Source organism: Saccopteryx bilineata, chromosome 11, assembly GCF_036850765.1.
Source record: "Saccopteryx bilineata isolate mSacBil1 chromosome 11, mSacBil1_pri_phased_curated, whole genome shotgun sequence".
Taxonomy (NCBI): Eukaryota; Metazoa; Chordata; class Mammalia; order Chiroptera; family Emballonuridae; genus Saccopteryx; species Saccopteryx bilineata.
This window is the reverse complement of record NC_089500.1, coordinates 36,951,189-36,974,408: the sequence shown is the minus strand read 5'-3', so window position 1 is coordinate 36,974,408 and position 23,220 is coordinate 36,951,189. Positions and strand designations below refer to the sequence as shown.

The window sequence follows — 23,220 nt, the reverse complement described above, 5'->3', positions numbered from 1 at the left end:
TCCAAAACTTGTCTTACCAAGTTTACTACTTTCTGGAACTTCAAAATTATAAATTTGTTCTGTGAAAAGAGGATGGTTGTCATTTTCATCCTCCACTCTGATGGGCAGTGGAAGGGGTAAATCTGCTGAATACCCATCTGCAGTTGATGCATAGGCAATCAACTGAAAGAAAAGAAAAAGCAAGTTCAGTAGTCGATAGTCCATTGATATAAGATTCCAACAAGAGCAATTACTATCCTTTATCTACTACCTTCCTTACAAATCTTTTCAGTAATAACCCACTTAATTTCTATTCATTGCTTTTTTAATCATCAAAGCATCAAATGGAGAAACACTTTTAAGGACAGTAAAGGGTATCTAGTATTTGGCAGAAATGTCTAAACTGCAAATAAAACTTCAGAGTACAGTGAAGTCATGGACAACTGTGTACATTAGATTGATAATTGAAATGCAAATATAGAGACTCAGATTATAGTCCTTATTCTCTCCATAATCAGAACGTTGTATTGGAGAATACAATTAAACTCACTGCACTAGGAAAAATCCCTATTACATCATCTAAATAATGCAGCAATTTCTAATCTTGAAACTACCAAGCACTTTTTTTGTTTTACCTGATAGATCACATATTTTTAAGAGTTTTTCTAACAAAATCCATTTAATAATTTCTGCATTGCTAAGTAATTAAAAGCACTGTAATATCAAATAGAATGTATTTCTATTCAGCATGTGATTACAACACTGACTTGATAATTTTCTAACCAAAAAGTAAGAAATGTCATGTGGTAAACATCAGTCATATTTGCTTACCCAGATCTCTTTCTTCTTCTAGGAAAAGAATCCCTTATTCTTATGGGGAATAATTGTCCCTACACCACAAGAATGACCCCACAACATTGATCATCTTACACTGAAAATTGTCTTGTTAGTCCCAATTGACTGTAAGCTTATCCATATCGGAATGCTGGCTTATTAACCCTTATTTGGGTTTTATCTCCCACTTTTGTTTCTTATCCAGTTCTCAGATGTGATTAGAGATTATAAAAGTGGAAGAAAGACAAAAGAAGTAGTTAGAGAAGAAGAGGAAAGACTGTGGCCATGTCCTGGAGAGAGGAAATTGTACCATGACCAGAGAGTGCAAGAGCATCTCATAAGTATAAACAACTCCTGGAAACTTACTGGATTTTGCATTCAAATATAATTAAAGCTCTTTGCTTCATTTCAGGCAACAACAGAAGCTGAGATAAAAAGCAGAAAATATTCTAAAATATAACATATTCTAATTCTTTTAACTTTAAGACATCATATATGAAGAGTGCAAGAAGACAGGAAAAAGAAGATGGAGTACCAGAAGAAACATAGTTTAATCACTTGAAATCATGTATTATATCAAAACTCCTACATCAAAAATATCATATTCTTCACGATCCACAGGCCGTGTGCAATACAGATTTCCGGTGTCTTTTTCTATAAAAAACAAATTTAAAGGTTCTTGGTCAACTCCACGTCCACTTATTGAATAGAAGACGGTATAGTTCTGTGCTGCATCGGACTGAACCTAAAAGGAAAGAAATACATATATGTAAAAATATTAAAATTAAATTATGTTAAAATGCTAGTTTTCAAAAATGCACCTTATATATCAATATTTTATTTTATATCAATATTTTATTTTAAAAGGATGAGTTTAACAAAATAGTCATGTGTCATTTCATCAACAATAAGCAATAACAAATACTTAGCAAAAGATTTTTTTTAAAACTGCTCAAATTTGCCCTGGCCGATTGGCTCAGTGGTAGAGTCGGCCTGGTGTGCAGGAGTCCCAGGTTCGATTCCCACCCAGGGCACACAGGAGAAGCGCCCATCTGCTTCTCCACCCCTCCCCCTCTCCTTCCTCTCTGTCTCTCTCTTCCCCTCCCGCAGCCAAGGCTCCATTGGAGCAAAGTTTGCCCGGGCGCTGAAGATGGCTCTGTGGCCTCTGCCTCAGGCGCTAGAATGGCTCTGATTGCGGCAGAGCGATGCCCCAAGATGGGCAGAGCATCGCCCCCTGGTGGGCATGCCAGGTGGATCCCGGTCGGGCGCATGAGGGAGTCTGTCTGACTGCCTCCCCGTTTCCAGCTTCGGAAAAATACAAAAAAAAAAAAACTGCTCAAATTTAATGAAAACAATGATCAATGTAAACAGTAAACAAAGAAAATCTAATTACAAACAATAGGCATAATTTGCCTGACCAGGTGTTATGGATAGAGCTTTGACCTAGGATGTTGAGGGCCCAGGTTCAAAACCCCAAGGTCACCGGCATGAGTGTGGGCTCACCAGCTTGAGCGTGGAGTCATCGGCTTGACCATGGGATCGTAAAAATGACTCTAAGGTCACTGGCTTGAGCCCAAGGTCACTGGCTTGAGCAAGGGGTCACTGACTCAGCTGGAGCCCCCTCTCATCAGGGCACATATGAGAAAGTGATCAGTGAACAAGTAAGATGCTGCAACTATGAGTTCATACTTCTCATCTCTCTCCCTTCCTGTCTGCCTGTCTGTCTCTTTAAAAAAAAAGTAAAAATTTTATATTTAGTGATTTGGCAGAGGTATAAAATAACAGTAATACCCATTTTTGGTAAGAACAAGGCAAACAGGACTATCATATATGGTGAAGGGAATGGCAACTAGAATGTAACTTAGGGGGGGAGCTGACAAACTAAAAAAATGAGAATAAACAGGGAAGATTCTTCTTGGTGGAAAAAAACAGGAAGTACAAAGCAACCAGGTAGAGTTGTAGCTGGAGTGCTAAAGGAACAGCAAGAAGGTCACTGTGGATGAGAGAGCTAAGGGAAGGAAGTAGAAGATGAAGAGGCCACTTCAGGCAAGTGATTCTAAGGATGTTGCCTTTCCCTTGGAGTCTGATGAAGAGATAATTTAGACAAGAGTAATATTATCTGATTTATACTTTAAAAAGATAATACTTGGTGTCTTGTTAATAAAACTAGACTTGGATGGATGGGTAAGGAAAGAAATAGTAAAACCATTTAGAAAATTACTGCAATAATTCAGGGAGAGTGACAGTTTGTTAGACTAGCATAGTAACAGCAGAGGTGGTAACAAGTAGTTAGATGCTGGATATAATCTAAAGATCAGCCAACAAGATTTGCTAATGAGTTGCATGTGCGGTGTGAAGACGGAAGCTGAGAATGACACTATTTCAGAGAATGCTAGTATCCCTTAATGTCTACTCAGTAGATGAGTGGATAAAAAAGCTGTGGTACATTTACACTATAGAATACTACTTGGTCATAAAAAAAGGAAATCTTACTATTTTACCAGAGAGTAATATAATAAGTGAAATAAGCCAGTCAGAGAAAGACAAACATCATATAATTTCACTTATGTGAATCTAATGAACAAAATAAATCAACAAACAAAACAGAAAAAGACTCATAGCTTCAGACAATAGACTCACAGCCATCAGAGGCAGAGGCTTAAGGGATTGGGTGAAAAGGTAAAGGGATTAAGCAAAATACACAAACAAAAAACCTCACAGACACACACAACAGCACTGTGATTACCAGAAGGAAAGAGGGGAGGGGGAAATGAAAAAAAAAAGGGGGGTCAGCAAGGGGAGAATAAATGGTGACAGAAAAAGAGTTAACTTTGGGTAGTGGACACATACAGATGATGTATAATAAAATTGTACATGTGAAACTTATATAATTTTTTTTTTTTTGTATTTTTCTGAAGCTAGAAACCGAGAGAGACAGTCCAACAGACTCCCGCATGCGCCCGACCGGGATCCACCCGGTACGCCCACCAGGGGGCGACGCTCTGCCCATCCTGGGTGTCACCATGTTACGACCAGAGCCACTCTAGCGCCTGGGGCAGAGGCCAAGGAGCCATCCCCAGCGCCCGGGCCATCTTTGCTCCAATGGAGCCTTGGCTGCGGGAGGGGAAGAGAGACACAGAGAGGAAGGAGAGGGGGAGGGGTGGAGAAGCAAATGGGCGCTTCTCCCATGTGCCCTGGCCAGGAATTGAACCCGGGACTGCCACACGCCAGGCCGACAGTCTACCACTGAGCCAACCGGCCAGGGCCGAAATTTATATAATTTTATTAACCAATGTAATCCCAGTAAATTCAATAAAAATGTTAAAAAAATAACAGAGCACAAGGAAATATAAAGATGATGTATCATACTTGAAACCTATATAATTTTATTAAACAATGTCACACCAGTAAATTTGATTTAAAAAAGGTTCTTAAAATATCTGTTAGTATTGGAATTTATCAAACACAAGGTTGCCCTAAAGAAAGATATAGCTCTGCCTGACCAGGCAGTGGTACAGTGGATAGAGCATCGGACTAGGATGTGGAGGACCCAGGTTTGAAACCTCGAGGTCACCAGCCTGAGCGTGGGCTCATCTGGTTTGAGCACAATTCACCAGCTTAAACCTAAGATCACTGGCTCAAGCAAGAGGTCACTCAGTCCGCTGTAACCTCCCAGGTCAAGGCAAATATGAGAAAGCAATAAATGAACAACTAAGGAGCTACAATGAAGAATTGATGCTTCTCATCTCTCCCCTCCTGTCTGGCTGTCCATGTCAGTAACTCTCTCTGTCTCTGTCAGTCACACACACACACACACACAAAAAAAAAAAAAAAGAAAAAGAAAGAAAGAAAAAGGAAAAGAAAGAAAGACATGGCTCTGCCTCCCTTGCAATTGAGTCATTAAGTATGGCCACACAAAAGATCAGGTCAACAGAAGAACAAAAATAATGTGTGCAAGATCTAGACCAGGGGTCCCCAAACTACGGCCCGCAGGCCGCATGCGGCCCCCTGAGGCCATTTATCTGGCCCCCGCTGCACTTCTGGAAGGGGCACCTCTTTCATTGGTGGTCAGTGAGAGGAGCATAGTTCCCATTGAAATACTGAACAGTTTTTGTTTTTTTTTTCTGAAGCTGGAAACAGGGAGAGACAGTCAGACAGACTCCCGCATGCGCCCGACCGGGATCCACCCGGCACACCCACCATGGGGCGATGCTCTGCCCACCAGGGGGTGATGCTCTGCCCATCCTGGGCATCGCCATGTTGCGACCAGAGCCACTCTAGCGCCTGAGGCAGAGGCCACAGAGCCATCCCCAGCGCCCGGGCCATCTTTGCTCCAATAGAGCCTTGGCTGCAGGAGGGGAAGAGAGAGACAGAGAGGAAGGCGCGGCGGAGGGGTGGAGAAGCAAATGGGCGCTTCTCCTATGTGCCCTGGCCGGGAATCGAACCCGGGTCCTCCGGTAGAGCTAGGCCGACGCTCTACTGCTGAGCCAACTGGCCAGGGCGAAATACTGAACAGTTTGTTGATTTAAATTTACTTGTTTTTTAATTTAAATATTGTATTTGTTCCTGTTTTGTTTTTTTACTTTAAAATAAGATATGTGCAGTGTGCATAGGGATTTGTTCATAGTTTTTTTTATAGTTTGGCCCTCCAACAGTCTGAGGACCAGTGAACTGGCCCCCTGTGTACAAGGTTTGGGGACCCCTGATCTAGACTGTGCTTTAGAAGGTGGAAGAGTGTGTTTTATTTGGATACAGTGATGAGCCATCTTAAACTTGCAGGGATGGCCAAGCTAAAAAGCAAAGACACTGGGTCTAGTATTTTTTCAGATTAGATTCTTGACCTGAACACATATTTACACAAGAAGAATAAATCTCTGTTATGCTTAAACCGTTATACTTTAAAATCTTGCTAAACTGCAGTTATACCATTATCCTATAATAATAAGGAATTAAATGTTTAACTGAAAACAATAGATATGTTAAATTGGGGATCAATATTTTATCCTCCTTCTACTGTGTTTTCTCATAATGTAGTTATCAGAAAGATTCATCAAAGACTTTCCATTTTTCAGAGTCTCTTAAAACCAGAACTCTGGGTTTATATACAATCAGGAGTGCTTGCATGAGATTTGGAAGCCATAAATAAGGTAGCTGTCTGTCCACTGTCCCATTTTGTGCAGTTTTTGCTGGCATTATAGTTTACATAATTTTCTTTCTTTCTCTCTCTCTCTCTCTCTCTCTCTCTCTCTCTCTCTCTTTCCTGCAGTAGCAGAAGTTCTGGTAGTTTTTCACAAGCTTTATAGATACTGAAAGACAGGGTATGGATTAAGCTTTTTCCTGACTGGAGCAGGTAAGATGCTATTCTAGAGCTTAAATTGGAAGAACACATCCTGACTGGTGATTTCTTGACCATGGCAATATCACTTTGGCTCTAGAATTAGTGGCTTCCCCATCTTGGAGAAAACAGCATGTCCCTGGGTGGTAGATCCTGTGCTGTAGCTTGAGGTTCATTCCCAAAAATTCAATATAAAGTTTGGTTTTCAGTCTTCCCAACAATTCTATAAACTATTTAGTGCACAGTAGAAAATCCCAATCTGTTAACTACTTAGAGAGATATATGCTTTCTACAGCTAAGACCTTACAACAGACTCCAATGTCCCAACAACTGAGTGGGTAGCATTGCTGTTAACTTAGATGGGAAAATGTTTTTAGGATAAACACTTGATTAGCATATGTTAATTCTGAAATGTCTACTAAACTTCCAAGTGGATATATCAGGTAGGCAGTTTGGGCTTGACATCTGAAGTTTTCAATGTATAAATAGTACTTAAAGCTATGAGATCACCAAGATAATGCATGTAAATAGAAGACAAGGTCCACGGACTGAGCCCTGGAAGTCTCCAAAGTTTAGAGACTGGTGGGGGGCTGGGCGAACGGGAAGGAGAGCAAGGAAGAACCGGCAAAACATGCTAAGTGGAAAACCAGGTAAACGGTGTCCTAGAAGCCAACTGGAGAAAATATTTTTAGGACAGAGAGGTCACTATGTCGAACGTACATATGTATGACAAAGAAATGAGGACTGAAAACTAGGGACTGGTTTAGCAATGTAAAGGCTAAAATTAACAATGATCCGTATAACCCTAGTAATCAGAAATCATTTCTTAATATGCCTCATCAGTGCTTAAAGTACAATAATCAAAAAGAAGAAACAAGGGTCTAGCACTAGAGAGTAAGAAATTAGTGTGGCCTGACCGGGCAGAGGCGCAGTGGATAGAGCGTTGAACTGGGATGTGGAGGACCCAGGTTCGAGACCCCGAGGTCGCCAGCTTGAGCGCGGGCTCCTCTGGTTTGAGCAAGGCTCACCAGCTTGAGGCCATGGTCACTGGCTCGAGCAAGGGGTCACTCTGTCTGCTATAGTCCCCCGGTCAAAGTACATATGAGAAATCAATCAATGAACAACTAAGGAGCCGCAATGAAGAATTGATGTTTCTCATCTCTCTCCCTTCCTGTCTGTCTGTCCCTATTTGTCCCTCTCTCTGACTCTCTCTGTCTCTGCCACACACACACACAAAAAAAAAAAAAGTGTAAAAGACCCTGCAAGGGTAGTTAAAATGTAAAAAACTAGCACACAGGTTGCACCATTGTTATATGAAAAAAATTCAACAGCAGTAATAGAAATTTAAAGAGAAAAGGCAAACCATACACAGCCCTACTTCAGTAATTGTTTTCATTCCATTAAGATCTTTATGAAAAGTAAAACTGACCCTGCTTAAAAATTTTCCTTGTTTTTTGGACAAAGTTCACCTTCCCAGCAGAACATATGTGTTTCATTATGGTTTGACCCCCGCTTGCCTGTTCTGCCATCATACCTGGGATCCCAGGCTAAGCGGCCCAGCGTTCCTCCAAGGGGCCATGCTCGCTGTCACTTCGGCACCTCCCTCTTCCTCCACAACTGATTACCTGCACAGCACTTTCCCATCCTTCAGGAGTTAGCTCAGATGTCTCCTTCTCTAAGGCTTTTCTTGTTTTCTATCCCGTTTCATCCCAGATCTTGATGCCTATCCCATGAATTCTCAGATCTCCCCAATTCATCTCTGACATAGCACTTGTCCCTCAGCATTATAATCATCAGCCGACTTCTCTCTCCCTTACGAGGCTAAGAAACTACATGAGCACAAAGGCCATGACTAAATTTATTTCTAGCTTCAGTACGTAGAGCAGTGTCTTTTACAGGGTATAGCAGGTGCTCAATAACTAGCTACTTAATGAATGAATAAACTAATAGAGATCATTCAATGGCTACAGTCTCGTAGTATTATTAATTTTTAATGATTTCTAGTTTTTCTCATCATTAGCGATTTTTTCATTTTACTTGCTTTTATTATGCTTTATACCTTCAATCAAATGTGTTTTTCTTAATGTTTAAAGAGTTATTAAATTTAAATAAAACAGACTTTTGGATTAAAACACTCCCAACCAGAAGGAATGCAAAACCTACTTGTTGAAGAAACAAAGGGAAAGGGCCCAAGGAATTCTCTTGCATCGAACAGGGAATAGGTGCCCATCGCCTCTTGGAACGCCTGAGAACAGTTTCTTTAGCGTGTCTTTTCCTCAGTACCTGAATTTAGAGAAAGAACATTAAATAAACAAAAGCATCACACTTTACTCTGTTGTAAGATAACCGACAGCCCATAAACCTAATGCCTCCCTGGAGGGTCAGTCTCAGGAATGTCCACGATGAAAACAAAGACCAGTTAATAGGGTCTTTGTCATTAGAAGAGTAAAAAGGAATGTATCTAGATTGTTAAGTTTTCATAAACTAGAGAATTTCCTTTCACATATCTTTCTAACACTGACCATACTTTCAGGTTAGGGAAATCATTGCTGTATTATTAGTTCTGCTTCCCTGTCCCTAATAGATCAAGAACACATCCTCTTAGGAACAATCAAAAACAGCACTTACTTGTTCTTTCTGCTAAGACCTCACACTCTCAGGTGAATCAGAGCGAGAAAATGCATGTTTTTCATTGCCTTAACACTCTATCTGCACTGTCCAACATGGCAGCCTTAGCCATATGTGACTATTTGAATTTAAATTAATTAGAATTAATTAAAATATAAAATTCCATCCTTCAGTTACACTAGCCACACGTCAATTCCTCCGTAGTCATCAATATTGGGCTGCCTTATCAGACTGTGCAGATTCTCCCAAACAGTTACATTACTGCAAAAAGTTCTACTGGACTTTATAGTGATTTCCATCTTATTTCATGGTATAGCAAAGAAGACATTTTGTTTCCTGAGAGTTAATTAATAAATTTTATTAAACATTTTAAAAGTGCTAAGCAGTTTTTAAAATTAATTTTATTATTAATACACGTAAAATCAATTAGTCGTAATGCAGTCTAAATCCTTCGTCATTTCTGTGACTACTTTATGACATATTACTCATGATGTGGAATCTAGAACTGCAATGAATAATCCCGAGTGATGGTTAATCATGTCATACATACTCTTTTTCCTACTTACACATACTCCAGGATTTTCATCCTATTTTAACATCAGAAGCACCACAGGCACTTGAACTCAACCTCATCTTCACTGGGAACCACTGCTCTTAACATTAATTTAGTGTGCACCTATTGACTATGGATGGGTCAGGTGTTACTGAGGCTATAAGCAAAAATGGAGATCAATTCATGCCTCAAACAACTACAGATTTGCACTAATCACAATTCTGAATGTTGGAATAGTGGGGTAACCAAACTGACACGGCTCACAAAAGCAATTACTTAGACTTCAGAGGCAAAGGAAGCCTTCACGGAAGAGGTGTCATTTAAATTTAACAAAGCAAAATCTCAGGTTTAGCCAGTGCAAAGAAAGGGGGGGAAGGGGAAGGAAAAGTAAACACAGGGTAAAAAAAAAAAAGAAGAGCAAAGGAGAGGGAAAAACTCCTATTTATCCTTTAGTCCTCTTTGATATGTTTAATAAAAATATTTAAATAAAAAGAAAAACATGCCAAACATATTAACGCACTTAATTACCTTCTTCTGATGTTCCAGGAGCACAGGAATCTCCTTCTGGATCTGTTTCTTTATGTCAGAGAGCCATATGGTGAATGATCTTTTCTCATCAGACAGCACAACAGCATGGGCTGTGTAGACTGACCCATCCTCCAGAACTCTGAAATCAGGGTCACTGGACTGGATGAGGTCTGCAGACCGGAGGCACTCTTTCAAATTAACTGCGAGTAAAGAGTTCCATGTTGCAAAATGGAAACACATGCAAAAAAACAAAGTGTTAAAATAATTTATACAATCATCTTCAAAATGATGAAGTAGAATGAAATAAACCAACCACTTTGCATTTACCAAATGTCTTCACCAGTCTCTTTACATGTATTTAAAAAAAAAAAAAGATAATTCTCTTTCAGTTAAAAAATAATTCTTGATTGCATATTTGTATTAAGCAGGGTACTTAAAAACTTCATATGCTTCTAAAAAGCTTATGAAAATGATCTTCCTCTAAAAGAGGTGTGGGTATTGCAATCATGACAAAGCTAAGCTACATGCCCCCCCACACACACCTGAATAAACAAACAGCAAAGTTTCCTTAACAATATAGTCTAAGTCTTTTTAAGATACACCTGTCTTTAGTCCAAATAGCATGCAGTGTATGAGTTTAGATAAATTTGTCTTACTTATCAAGTAAGTTTGTCTTACTTGATAAGTAAGACAAATTTATCTGCGAAGTCTTCCACTGGTGAGCTTCTGTTATCCATCCCTCCCCAGGGCTCACAGTTATCTTTGTGTTTCTAGTTTTTCAAAACTTCCCACCAAAAGTCCACATAGGGTCTTCTCTCCCTGGAAATTTTTCCCTCTAATAAAAGGTCAGCAAATATACATATCAATTTAAGTGTTTTGACACATAAAAATATCAACTCCATCTCATTCTTCAATTGTCTTCCTTAACAGAAAAACAAACTGATATATTAGTGCTTAATTAAGTAAAAATCTGTTAAAGAATTCATGTTACCCATGCATAGAGTTTTGGTTTTAATCCTTATTTGTCACAGGTGAAAATAGTCAAAAAGAAGTAAACATCTTTAGGAATGATGTTCTATTTCTCATATCTTCACATTTTTTAGCAGAATAATAAGCTCTGGTCTATTTCCCTGCAGTGGTTGGCAAACCGGCTCGCGAGCCACATGCGGCTTTTTGGCCCCTTGAGTGTGGCTCTTCCACAAAATACCACGTGCAGGCGCTACCTCGATAAGGAATGTATCTACCTATATAGTTTAAGCTTAAAAAATTTGGCTCTCAAAAGAAATTTTAATCGTTGTACTGTTGATATTTGGCTCTGTTGATTAATGAGTTTGCAGACCACTGCAGAAGAACACCCCTGACCTCTCTTTACAACCTTTCCTTTCTTTCTCTTCATAGGAATAAAAGTGACACTTGTTTAATGAAATTAAATGAGGCACTATAACCAGAAATGGTATCCTTTTTTGAAAAAGCTATTTGATATCTCTAGGACAAAGTATATCTCTTTTTAAAAATCATGATGTGTTCCTCCAATATGCCCTGTACTACAGGCAACATCTGCCTGCACCGAACTCCCTTGCTGTTGAAAAGTGTGAGGTTCCTAACTTCTCAGTGCGTAAATGGTTCAATATCATTTTGAATGGAGTGGCTGTTATGTTCCTCAGTGCAGCCATAGCATTGATAACAACCTGATCTGATTTCTCTCAGCTCCTTATCTATAGTTCTCTAGGGCCACAATCCTAGAGCAATGAAGGGCTCTGTTCTCCAGGTAACTCTTTATGTAATTTTAAATCCTCAAACATGAATGACTACAAATATATGGCTAAGAACATTTGCACTAAAATCAACTACAGGATTCAATGGAGTAATAAAGCACAGAAACATATTTAAATTGTCTTAAATTGTATCAAATTATACTTTTTCAAGCTAATTCCAAAAGGCAATGATTGGATAACCTGCTCTTTTCTGTGTCGGTAAACTAAAACTTCTGAATTCAAAACACTGTTTTGAGATTTCTCACCTCTGCCAACTATTTTGTCTGCATTTAGTTTAGAAGGTGTATTGAATATCACCTGTTTGCAGGCTTCACAAGCAAAACTGAAGACCTAGAATAAAAAATAAATAGGTCACATAAATATGATACAAAATAAAGAACAAAAATTTAGTTATACAGGATAAACTCTAGAGCTCTGCATATCATAGTGTTTACACTTAACAATGCGGTATTGTACACTTAAAATTAAAATAATAATTAATGATGAGGACGGGAGGAAAGTTTTGGAGGCAATGGATATGTTTGCAGCACAGACTGTGGTGATGACTTCACAGATACATACTTATCTCCAAACTCATCAAGGTGTATCATTAACTATGTACAGCTCTGTGTATGTAAATCTTACCTCAATAAAGTGTTTTTTTAATAGAATAAGAACAAAACTACACGATCATTTTAAAAGACTCAACACAAGAAGTTGACAAAATCTGACACTTGTTTTATGATTAAAAACCCTTATCAAAATAGGAACAGAGGTTGCCTGACCAGGTGGTGGCGCAGTGGATAGAGCGTCGGACTGGGATGCGGAAGGACCCAGGTTCGAGACCCCGAGGTGGCCAGCTTGAGCGCGGGCTCATATGGCTTGAGCAAAGAGCTCACCAGCTTGGACCCAAGGTCGCTGGCTCCAGCAGGGGGTTACTCGGTCTGCTGAAGGCCCGCGGTCAAGGCACATGTGAGAAAGCAATCAATGAACAACTAAGAAGTCGCAACGCTCAACGAGAAACTGATGATTGATGCTTCTCATCTCTCTCCGTTCCTGTCTGTCTGTCCCTGTCTATCTCTGCCTCTGTAAAAATAAATAAATAAATAAATAAAAAATTTAAAAAAAAAAAAGGAACAGAGGGAAACTTGTTCTAGATGTGCAAAAGTGTGTACAAACAGCTTACAACTAACATTGCGCTTAGTGGAGGACTGCTTTCCTCTGGCATGAGGAACAAGACCACAATGCCCGTTCTCACCACTTCTATTCAACACTGTATGAAGCTTCTAGCCAGGGTAATTACAGAGAAAAAATAAATATAATTGAAGGGACCCAGATCGGGAAAGAAATAAAACTGTCTCTATTTGCAGATGCTATGACCTTGTATGCAGAAAATCCTAATGAATCTACAAAAAAAAAAAAACCATCAAAAATAATAAATAAGTTCAGCAAGGTTGCAGCATATAAGACCAAAATACAAAAGTCAATTGCATTCCTGTACACTAGCTATAAAAAGTCTGATAACACAAGCAAATAATATCACTTGACATAGATATTGCTCTTCATGCATCAGACATATTCCCAAAATACACCTACAGTTTCAGTGCAATCTTCATCAAAATCCCAATAACTTTAATGTCCCAATAGGTCATTAATCCTTGTGCAAACGCAAGGGATCCAAAGACACAAATAATCTTGAGAAAGAACAAAGGTAGAGAACTTACATTTTTCAGTGTCAAAAATTTACTGCAAACTACATCAACCAAGACGGAGTGGTACTGGCATCAGGATAAACATATAGCTTGATGGAACAGAACTGAAGTCCCAGACATAAGTAAGCACTTGCATTTGTGGTTAGATGATTTTTTTTCTTAGGTGGGGAGAGCAGGATAAACATATAGCTTGATGAAATAGAACTGAAATCCCAGAAATAAGCACTTGCATTTATGGTTAGATGATTTTTTTTTCTTAGAGGGGAGAGAGAGAGAGAGAAAGGGGGAGGAGCAGGAAGCATTAACTCCCATATGTGCCTTGACCTTACAAGCCCAGGGTTTTGAACTGGCAACCTCAGCGTTTCCAGATTGACGCTTTATCCACTGCGCCACCACAGGTCAGGCTGGTTAGATGATTTTTGACAATAGCTTCAAGAAAGTTCAAGAGAAAGAAATAATCTTCAAAAAATGATGCTGAGACAATTTGATAACCTCATACAAAAAAAAAAAAAACAGAATTTGGACTCCTACCTCATGTCATACATACATATTAACTCAAAATATATCACAGACCTAAATGTAAGAAGTAAAACTACTTAGAGGTAAGCTGAAGAGTAGGTGTTCATGATCTTTGGTTAGGCAATGATTTTTTAGATCTAACACCAAAAGCACAAATTATAAACAAAAAATTGATAATTAGGACTTAATTAAAAATAAAAACTTTTGCTTTTCAGAATACCATAAAGTGAAAATTAAACCTACAGAAAATGAGAAAACATTTTTAAGTCACATAACAACAAAGAAGCTATCAAATTATTAATATATTAAAAAATCTTACAACTCAAAAATAAGAAACAACACTAAAAACTCATTTTCATATTAAGTTTATCTTTTTAAAATTACTGAATTTTTTTTTTCTTTTTTTGACAGAGACAGAGAGTCAGAGAGAGGGATAGATAGGGACAGACAGAAAGGGAGAGAGATGAGAAGCATCAATTCTTTGTTGCGGCACCCCAGCTGTTCTTTGATTGCTTTCTCATATGTGCCTTGACCAGGGGGCTACAGCAGACGGAGTGGCCCCTTGTTCAAGCCACTGACCTTGGGCTTCAAGCTGGTGAGCCTTGCGCAAACCAGATGAGCCCACGCTCAAACTGGTGACCTCAGGGTTTCAAACCTGGGTCCTCTGCGTCCCAGTCCGATGCTCTATCCACTGCGCCACTGCCTGGTCAAGCTTAAAATTATTGAATTTTTTAACTTGTAGACTTATGTAGGTTGCTTTCTCACTTTTTTATGGCATTGTTTCTTTTGCAATATCTTTTGATAAACAGTGCCTCTATTTAAAGTAGTCAAATTTATTAATCATCTTTTAGTTTTTAGTCAATTTTATTAACCATTTCTTCTGACTTATACTTTTGTATATTATTAACTCTCTTCCTCTGCTCTGCCACAAATATATTATCTAATATCTGTCATTGTAAAGTAACATCCAAGTTTTAAATCTTTTATCCATTTGGAATGCATTCTATGTGTTATTCACTGTCACTATCTTATCTAAAAATTTTAAAGTTACTTCCAACTTTTACCCATCTGGAATGTATTCTATGTGTGATTCACTGTAACTATCTGATCTAATTTTTTGCCACATGGTTCGCCAACTGAACTATCACTACATATATCTTCCTTTCTTAACTAATGATAATTCCACATAACTTATATTCATGGTCCCTCAAATACAAAATTTATTTCTAGTAACCTGTGCTATTTCATCAATATATGTGTTTATCTCTACATCAGTACTATACGGTTTTAGTTAATATATCTTTATAGTAAAACATATATCTTTTATTGTAAAACATGATGTTTGTTACGGTGACCCCAATCCTTACATCTGTTTGGTTTTTTTTAGCCTTCCACTCATCCACAGTTTTTTTAAGATCAGCCGACCAAAATTCTTTTAGATTTTTTTTTTTTTACCAAGAAAACTTGCTTACTTTTATTAGCTTTAGAAGTTTGCTAGACAGTTTGGCTCTCCCATGTAGCTAATCTTATAGCAGACAAAATGGCAATTAGATTTTTCTCTTACTTCTGTGCTTGTGAGTACCTCCAGTAGAATACTAAATTAGAAGTGATGGTGACTATTGTGGGTTTGTTTCTAAGTTTAAGAGAAAATTTTTAGCATTTCACTGTTAATTTTGAGTCTTTCTTTTTCTTCATACGCTTAGTCATTTGTAAGTATGCTTCTTTATATTAAGAAGATTAATTTCCTCATATTTTATTTGCTCGGTTTTATAACAATAAATATAGTTACCCACTTATTTTGAAATGAACATATGACTTTTCTCTCTGAATGTATTACTATGTTAAAATACAATATATAGATTTTCTAATGTAAAACCATCTTTCCACTTCTGTGATAAACCTCATAAGACATGATAATTTTTAATACATTAGTGATTTCACTTGTTGTTATTTATTTTAGCATTTCAAAGATATGTCCACAGTGAGATTAAACTACTATTTTTCAACTTCATACAGTTGTCATAAAATGAGTTCACTTTTTTCTATTCTTTGAAACAATTTATATAAGGTACAAATTATATGCTCCATGTAATTATGGAGGAATTCACCCATCACAGGTCTGGACCTGATGGATATGAGTAAGGGTGTGTATTTGGCTTCTGTTTCCATGTCTTTAATGGTTCTAAGTCTATTTAGATTTTATATACCTCCTCGAGTCAATGTTGGTAATTCGTATTTTGTAGAAAACTGCGCATCTGTGTTTTGAAATTAATTGGAATGATCTATTAATATTATTATCTATTTTGAAAAACATCTGTTCTCTTGACAACTAAGTCTCCTTTTCATTCTTAACACTGCCTGATCTGTGCCTTCTTTATTTTTTACTTGCTCAATCCCAGCAAGTTTTGTCTATACTTTCAAAGAAGGGTTTTTGGTTTTGTTCATTTTTTTCTATTGCTTGTTTCTTTTGTTTCCTAAAAAAGTTCTTTTAAAAAAAGAAATACAAATGACCATATATAGCATAAATAGGCATTTTAAGAAATAATAAAATGCAAACTAGAGCATTCACCTTCAAGGATACAAACAAAACATTACTGTTACTTCAAGGCCTCCCCCAATTGTATATCCTTCCATCCTTCAAGATTTATTTGGTCAGTTTTTGGCTTTTCAATATATACAGTCATATGCTTATTGAGTATAACTAGATTTCTTTGCTCAAATTATGTTTGTGAAGTCTATCCGTGCTGAGTATAAAGTAGTTCATTTTCATTGCTGTATAGTGCATCATCAGAAAGAATATACAGTTAATTCATTAATATAATTTTTAAAAGGATGATATGTATATAAATTTCAGTTAAGTCATTCTTGAAACTAAAAGTGATTTGATACAATATTTGTGGGAATTGGATGTATTATTGAAAATAAAGTAAAAAATGTAAAGTTTTCACTAGATTAGCAATGATGAACTAGTAACCTTTAAAGATATTTTTAAATAACTTTTATGTAAAAGAGTGCCCAATAAAAACTGTAGTATACAAAAACAGTTTTAAAGATTAGTGAGTTGTGAGTTGACTATTTGAGTTACAAAATAAAATGCCTTTTAACGGAGACCACTCTGGGGCAACTTTGATTTATAAAATCTAGAGTTCCAAGCAAACTATAACAAATTAGATTTTTTAAATGATAATATAAAGTATTGTTTACTATAGTCTGGACAAATAAATTGTTTTGATTCATTTTACAGTATTACCTAAATTTCATTAATTGCATGATAAGGAACTTATCTAACAAATCACTAAATCCTGATAGAAAAATCTAATGCCAAAAAACAGAGTGAAAACCAAAGAGGTTATTTGAGATTGTTTCACTTTCGTATTGTTGTAAAATTTTATAGTGATTATACAAGGTAGGAGTTCTAAATTGACATTCTTTTATAAATAAATAAAAAGGTGGCTTAAGTAATCAAAAGTTATGGAATGTCTTAAAAATTAAGACATTGTCTAACTGAGCATAATAGTTCCAGAACTTGAAATTCATGTTTTCTGATGGACACCACTTCTGCAAAAAGGAAATATAACCTTTCAAATTCTTATCACTTCAAAGGTAAATTGGAAATTTACTTCTCTGTACTCTCAGTCCTGAGATAAGTCTACTAAATTTCCTTCTAACAAACTCTTTGTAAGATGGGGTTGTAGTTAAATAAAAAAGTATGATTAGCCACAAGTCACCTCAGAGGCCATATATGGAATACCAACAGCCAAGGGAATTACAACACAGCCAAAAAATGCACGGGCTCACATGTACTAAGTGATTCAGAAGGTGCTTCAGCATCTAGCTGTATCTCAATATGAACAACAACTATCTCCTTTTAAAAAGGTCACTGGTATTGCATTGATCTAGATATATATAAAACTTTGACATCATTAAGATCAGGTGTTTAATATAATCTAATCCCCATTTACCTCCTATATTTATCTTAAACTTTTTTCACTAATGCAAAAAATAATAGAAATTATTATACTCATTTTTATTTTTAAAAGATGAACATGTGAACTTGTTATCAAGAACAAAAAAAAACAGTCTTTCTGTTAAGGGAGTCACATTATACATTATTCTCTTTAATTAATGTTATAAAATCTAAAAAGGTAGAATGCCAATTTGTCAAGATAGGCTTCAGGTAAAATTCATATAATCCAAGGGACAAAGCATGTTATGCTATTTTTAAAAACACCATTTTAATTCCTTTTGCAAAAGAACCTTTTTAACAAAATGATAGATTGTGTCCAAGTACATATTATCTGTAATAGGTAAAATTTGCATCATATTAAACATATATTTAAAAGAACCTCAGTAATTGTAATTGGGTAGAAGACATCTAAACAGCTGAGCTAACGTAAATCAGTTTTCCTCATCTCTTACAATTTTTGTAAGGTTAGAAATTTCCTCCTTTCCTACTTTTTTTTCCTTCTTTGTGTGTGGGGCAAGGGGATCATTAGGAATTATCTAGAATTGTAAAGGGGTGCAGATGCAAGAGAAATGTGTAAGTGGAAAGACTCCTCAACCCAAGATGCAGCTCGGTGGGAAGGCTAACACATTAAAAGTCTCCGTGTTGTGTTAAAGACCTGCTTCGAAGAGCTCTCGCTTCAAACATGGGATTGTTTTTGAGCGCTCCATTAAGATATCTATAAAATGAAACCTATGCTTCTGAAGTGTTATGCCATTATTATTAGGCTGAAATGTTGATAATCGTATGAGTCAAAAGGAAATACAGACATAGTGTGGTCAATAGAGGTCTTAATCTACCCTTCTAAAACGGAAGTTGAAGGTGATGGTTGACTGGGGATTTTAAACTCGAGTGTTCTACGTGCACTCTCCATATTACCGTTTAAAAATCTCCAGATATACAACTTGATCTAAACTGTAGGAAATTATTTGTAAAATCATCCTAAACGAGTGCCACGTCCGACAGCTGATGGTATCGCTAGAGTTACACCATCTTCTTGCCTTGCCACACCCCAATACCCCCTGTCACTGGGACAGGCCCTGCACACCACACCCTAACTGGCGAATCCGAGAAACCTTGGGAACACGCAGCCCCTGCGGCTTCTACTCCCCATTCTCCAGTCCTTCTCCCAGAGAAAGCGCAAGACACTAAATTCATGCTTTTAAACACAAAAAGTGGCAACACTATCAAATATCACACACAGACACACATACAACACACTTTGAGAGCAGTTTCCATTTGGAGAGTCATTTTATCAGCATTTTGTCGGAATAGTGGTTTTGAAGGTTGTTGACGCGCTTTTTTTGTACAATTCTTTGCCCGTAAATATATTTTAGGTCATAACTATTGATCCAAAATTCATAATTTGTTAACCCAAAGAAAGGACAAAGCTTGGACCCAATCTCCCTGCTTGGAGGCAGAGGAGTGGCAACAATGATCGTAGCCGAAGTAGGCCTCCTCCCAAGCCAGGCGGGGCCTTCTCGCTCCCGGGCCCCACGCCCATCCTTGGACGTGGACAAGTCCCTGGTCTCCAGCTCTTTACGCAGCACCTTCCAAGGGCATCCCTGGTCTCCTCCGAGGCTCCGTGCGGAATCGCGCCGTCGGAGTTCCCAATTTTTCGCTTATGTCCCCCAAATTCTAGGACAATTGTCCCTAACTTCTCCAGGCAGATCTCGTCCTGGGTCACAGGTTTCTCGGGCACAGCAGATCCCAGGCGGGGAGAGGGTCCTGTGCTGTCTTCTCAGAGCCAAAGTAAGACTCGCGCCAGTCTCACCACGCCACCCACCCTACTCCATCCCAACTCTCCTCTCAGACCGCTGGCCCCCAACCCAGTCCAAACCCAGTCTTCCCACCACCTCGCTCCTCAGGCACACTCTGCCCTTCTTCAGGTGGCTCTCGGGGGTGGGCAGTACGGAAGAGCTGTTGAATAACCTTCAGGGAGAGAAAACCTGAAAGCTGTTTGCCGAGGGAACTCCATGCTGGTTCCCGGAAGCATCGCTCAAACCCCTCCAAGCACTAACGCCCGCATTCCAGGCGCCCCTGGGCTATGGCACAGCCCCTGGGACCCCATCTCACATGTGTATTTTGCTCACGCAGAGATCCTGAAACAACTGACCAAATAGACTTGACTACTCTTGCCACGCAAACGCGTCCCAACCACCACCACCAGCCGCTGGAGCCAGAGGAGAGTGCGAACTCAGCCCCCGCCCGGTCGCCACGGCGTGCGCCCGCGCGCAGCGAAGCCGCAGGGCTTCTCCTGTGGTTCAAATAATCCAACACGGGGTTTCAAACAAAAGCTTCAGTTTTGAGCCGTCCTCAAAAAGGTCGTTTTCTACCTTCATCCCTCCTGGTACGAATGTGGGCTCGTCCTTGCCCCCCAGGATTGAGCTAAGCAGCGGTCCACATCTTTCCGCCGGTTTAGCCTCTAACGCGCCCGCGGCGGGGGTCAAGGTGGTCCCACCCGCTTCCCCATCCCCGCGCCCCGCGGCGGCCGCGCAGAGCCCCGCCCGGCCTCCCACTCACCACGAGGCTCAGCAGCAGCCTGCAGAGGGCTCCGCGCAGGGAGCCCCGGGGCCCGGCGGCTGCCATCCCGGCGGGGGTCGGGATGCCGAGGGGCGAGAGCCCAGGAAGGTGCAGCGCAGGAGGTCTGTGAGTCCCCTTAGCCTCTCTCAGGCTGGTCTCCTTGGGAGCGTGTTCACTCCTGAGACAGGATTGGACCTAACAGACGCCGAGCCGCCCCTCCTAGTTATTTCTCAAGTTTTATCTCCGCGGGGATCGCTGGGGAGGTGCCTGAGCCTGCCCCGCCGCTTCCCCGTGGCCGCGCCAAGCGCGCGCTCGCTCGCGGGAAAGCGGTCCCACGAGCGGGTCCCTGCCCGCTCTCCCACACCCCTCGTCTGCCCCGCGGCGCTGCCGCCCCGCCTTCCCAGATCGTCTCCGGCATCCTCCCTGCAGACGCTGCACCTCTCCTCCTCCCAGCAGAACCCAAATCCGCCGGCAGGGATCCCTGCCCTGAGACGGCAGCTGCTGCATGCCAGGAACACTGATCTTTCCCTTCGACTTCTGCTAAAGTTCTGGGCAATGCCTCCTGGCTAATACAAAACATGTACATTCTTTCCGAATTTGACTAACGTGATAACGGAAGGAAAACTATCCCAGTGGTACGAAGAAGCTGGCCTTTGGTATAGCAGAACCTAAAACCGACTAAAAGAAATTCTGCTCTCTGACCATATTTACGCACAAAAACAAGAATGATTACACTCAGAGCTTTGTTTACTGCCAATTTTGTGGCCTTGTATGAACTGTCTAAGAAAGAGCATGTTTTTCTATGTAAATTATTGATTTAGTAATTACGTGTTGATTGTACCAATAGCAATTTTTCAGTTTATGGAAAGAGGAAAATCTTCCACACAAAACTCTCTACTCTAAAAGAGTCTTACTTATTCAACACCATTTGTCAATTTAAAGAAGTTTTAACCTGTAATAAAGAATAAAAAGCATTTCTTTGAACAAAAGAATTGCAGCCTCAGAGAAGCAGATTCAGGCAACAACTCAAACAATGCTCTGGAAAGAAGAAAGACAGGCAGGGTTTATAAAGGCAAAACCCACCAAATGTAATTCTTTCATGCAAAGGAAGGATTGCTGACTAGCTTGATAGGGATTGGTTGGTTTCAATATGCAAAAGCAGAGGGGTAACTACAAAGAGGGTGTCAATTCCATGTGTTTCAGTGGTTGTTCCAAGAAGTTTATGCCTCATCCTTGATCTGAGTTTAACAGTTTAGCAATTTAATAGCAGCTGAAAACTGAGGAACGAGATATGCATCAGCCTCATTTTGTTAGTAGCCTCCCTACTCTCCTAGCAATGCTTAATCCATTTTTTTTTCATTATCACATTCAACAAATATGTGTCAGGGCCTAAAGTCACCCAGGCATTGTGTAAGGGGCTGGAGGAAGGGAAGTGTGCAAAACCCAGTTCCTGCTCAGAACACTTTCGAGTCTAAGAGGGAATAAAGATAATCATCATGGCCCAGTATGCTAAACTTTTTAATAGAGAGGTAGCTTGCAACACTGAGGACATCCACAGTCCTTTGCTTCTCTCTAGATTGAATTTTGTGTCCTAAACCGATAACTCCTGGATTCAGGAGGAACTCCTTAGATGTGTTGGTTGTCTTCAAAGTCCATGCACAAGCTCCAAAGTCAGAACACTCAGCTAGTCCAGATTAATCAGGGAAGGGGCTTTGGCTTCATTCATCCCATCCTAATCAGTTGTCCTTCGGCTTCCCTGAAATTCACAGGCCTCAGCTCTCAGGACTCAGACATTAAGTTTAGCTTTTCTGTCCCATCTCTGACACATTCAAGGAACCCATCAGAGATTCTGTCTCACCTCTCGAGGCCTCTGTAAAGGAGAGCTCTTCTACTCTCAGGCATAGCTTCTGAATTTCTCTCCACTCCAACCGTTTTTACCTCCCATTCTCCAAACCTTCCCTTTCACCCATAACCTTGGGAAAAGCCTCTCACAGTCTCCTCTGGACCCAGCCGGCCTTTAGAAACACAAGTGGGTTGTGGCTTCCCTGGAACATAGGTGAAACTATGAAATATGTGTGTCCTCTCTAATTTAAAGGTTGAAACCCTAACTCCTATGACTGTATTTGAAGATAGGGCCTAAAAGGAAGTAATTAAGGTTAAATGACAGCATAATGGCAGTGTCCTGATCTGATAGGATTAGTGTCCTTATGGGAAGAGACATCAGAGAATAGAGAGCTGACCTCCTCTCTCTGTCTCTCTCCCTCTCCCCCCCTCCCACTGTCTCTTCCACCTTCCTTCCTTCCCTCTCACTTGTAGACATAAAGAGAAGGCAGCCATCTACAAGCCAGGAAGAGAGGTCTCATCAAAAAATAAATCAGCCAGCAACTTGTTTTTGGACTCTTCACCTTCTGAACTATGAGAAATAAAGGCTTGAGTAAGAACCAAGAAAGCAAAACGGAAGGGTGTGTTCCAGGCAAAGGCCACAGTAACATCACTAGCAAAGCTGTGCAGCATCTTGTGCGGACTTTCCACGCCCAGGAAACAGAAGAGAGTTCCTGCAGAACCAGGGGACAGAAGAACTCCAGTGGCTTGGAATTAGGTTAGGGAGACTGACAAATCAGGCCGAGGAGTAAAATTTCATCCTGGAAGAGAAGAAGGACCATCCACTCAATCTATAAAAAGGGGTTACTAACTACAGTTCCAGAATTATCACCTTTGGTGAGCTCGGTTTTATTAATACACCTGTTAATGCTTTGATACTTCTTTCCCTTAATACTTAACGAGTAAAAGTCTTTGAAATGTTTGTCCTCATTCTAATTAGTCCTCGTTTTTAGTAATTTTAATTTATCTGC

At 39.5% G+C, this 23,220-nt stretch overlaps 1 protein-coding gene across 2 annotated transcripts in view; it reads right to left on the bottom strand.

Moving 5' to 3' along the window:
- The window catches only part of DSC3 (desmocollin 3), a 46,993-nt gene extending 26,355 nt beyond the window's left edge, over positions 1-20,638 (bottom strand). The window contains exons 1-6 of one of the 2 annotated variants that reach the window (XM_066246943.1): positions 20,369-20,638; positions 11,878-11,962; positions 9,858-10,057; positions 8,312-8,431; positions 1,403-1,558; positions 18-162 (exon numbers count right to left, since the gene is read on the bottom strand). In XM_066246943.1, coding sequence (XP_066103040.1) covers positions 18-162; positions 1,403-1,558; positions 8,312-8,431; positions 9,858-10,057; positions 11,878-11,962; positions 20,369-20,434 — 772 coding nt within the window. In that variant the 5' untranslated portion in view covers positions 20,435-20,638. The remainder of the gene's footprint in view (positions 1-17; positions 163-1,402; positions 1,559-8,311; positions 8,432-9,857; positions 10,058-11,877; positions 11,963-20,368) is intronic. The other variant, XM_066246942.1, reaches the window with a different exon arrangement.
- Positions 20,639-23,220: the final 2,582 nt, after the last annotated feature.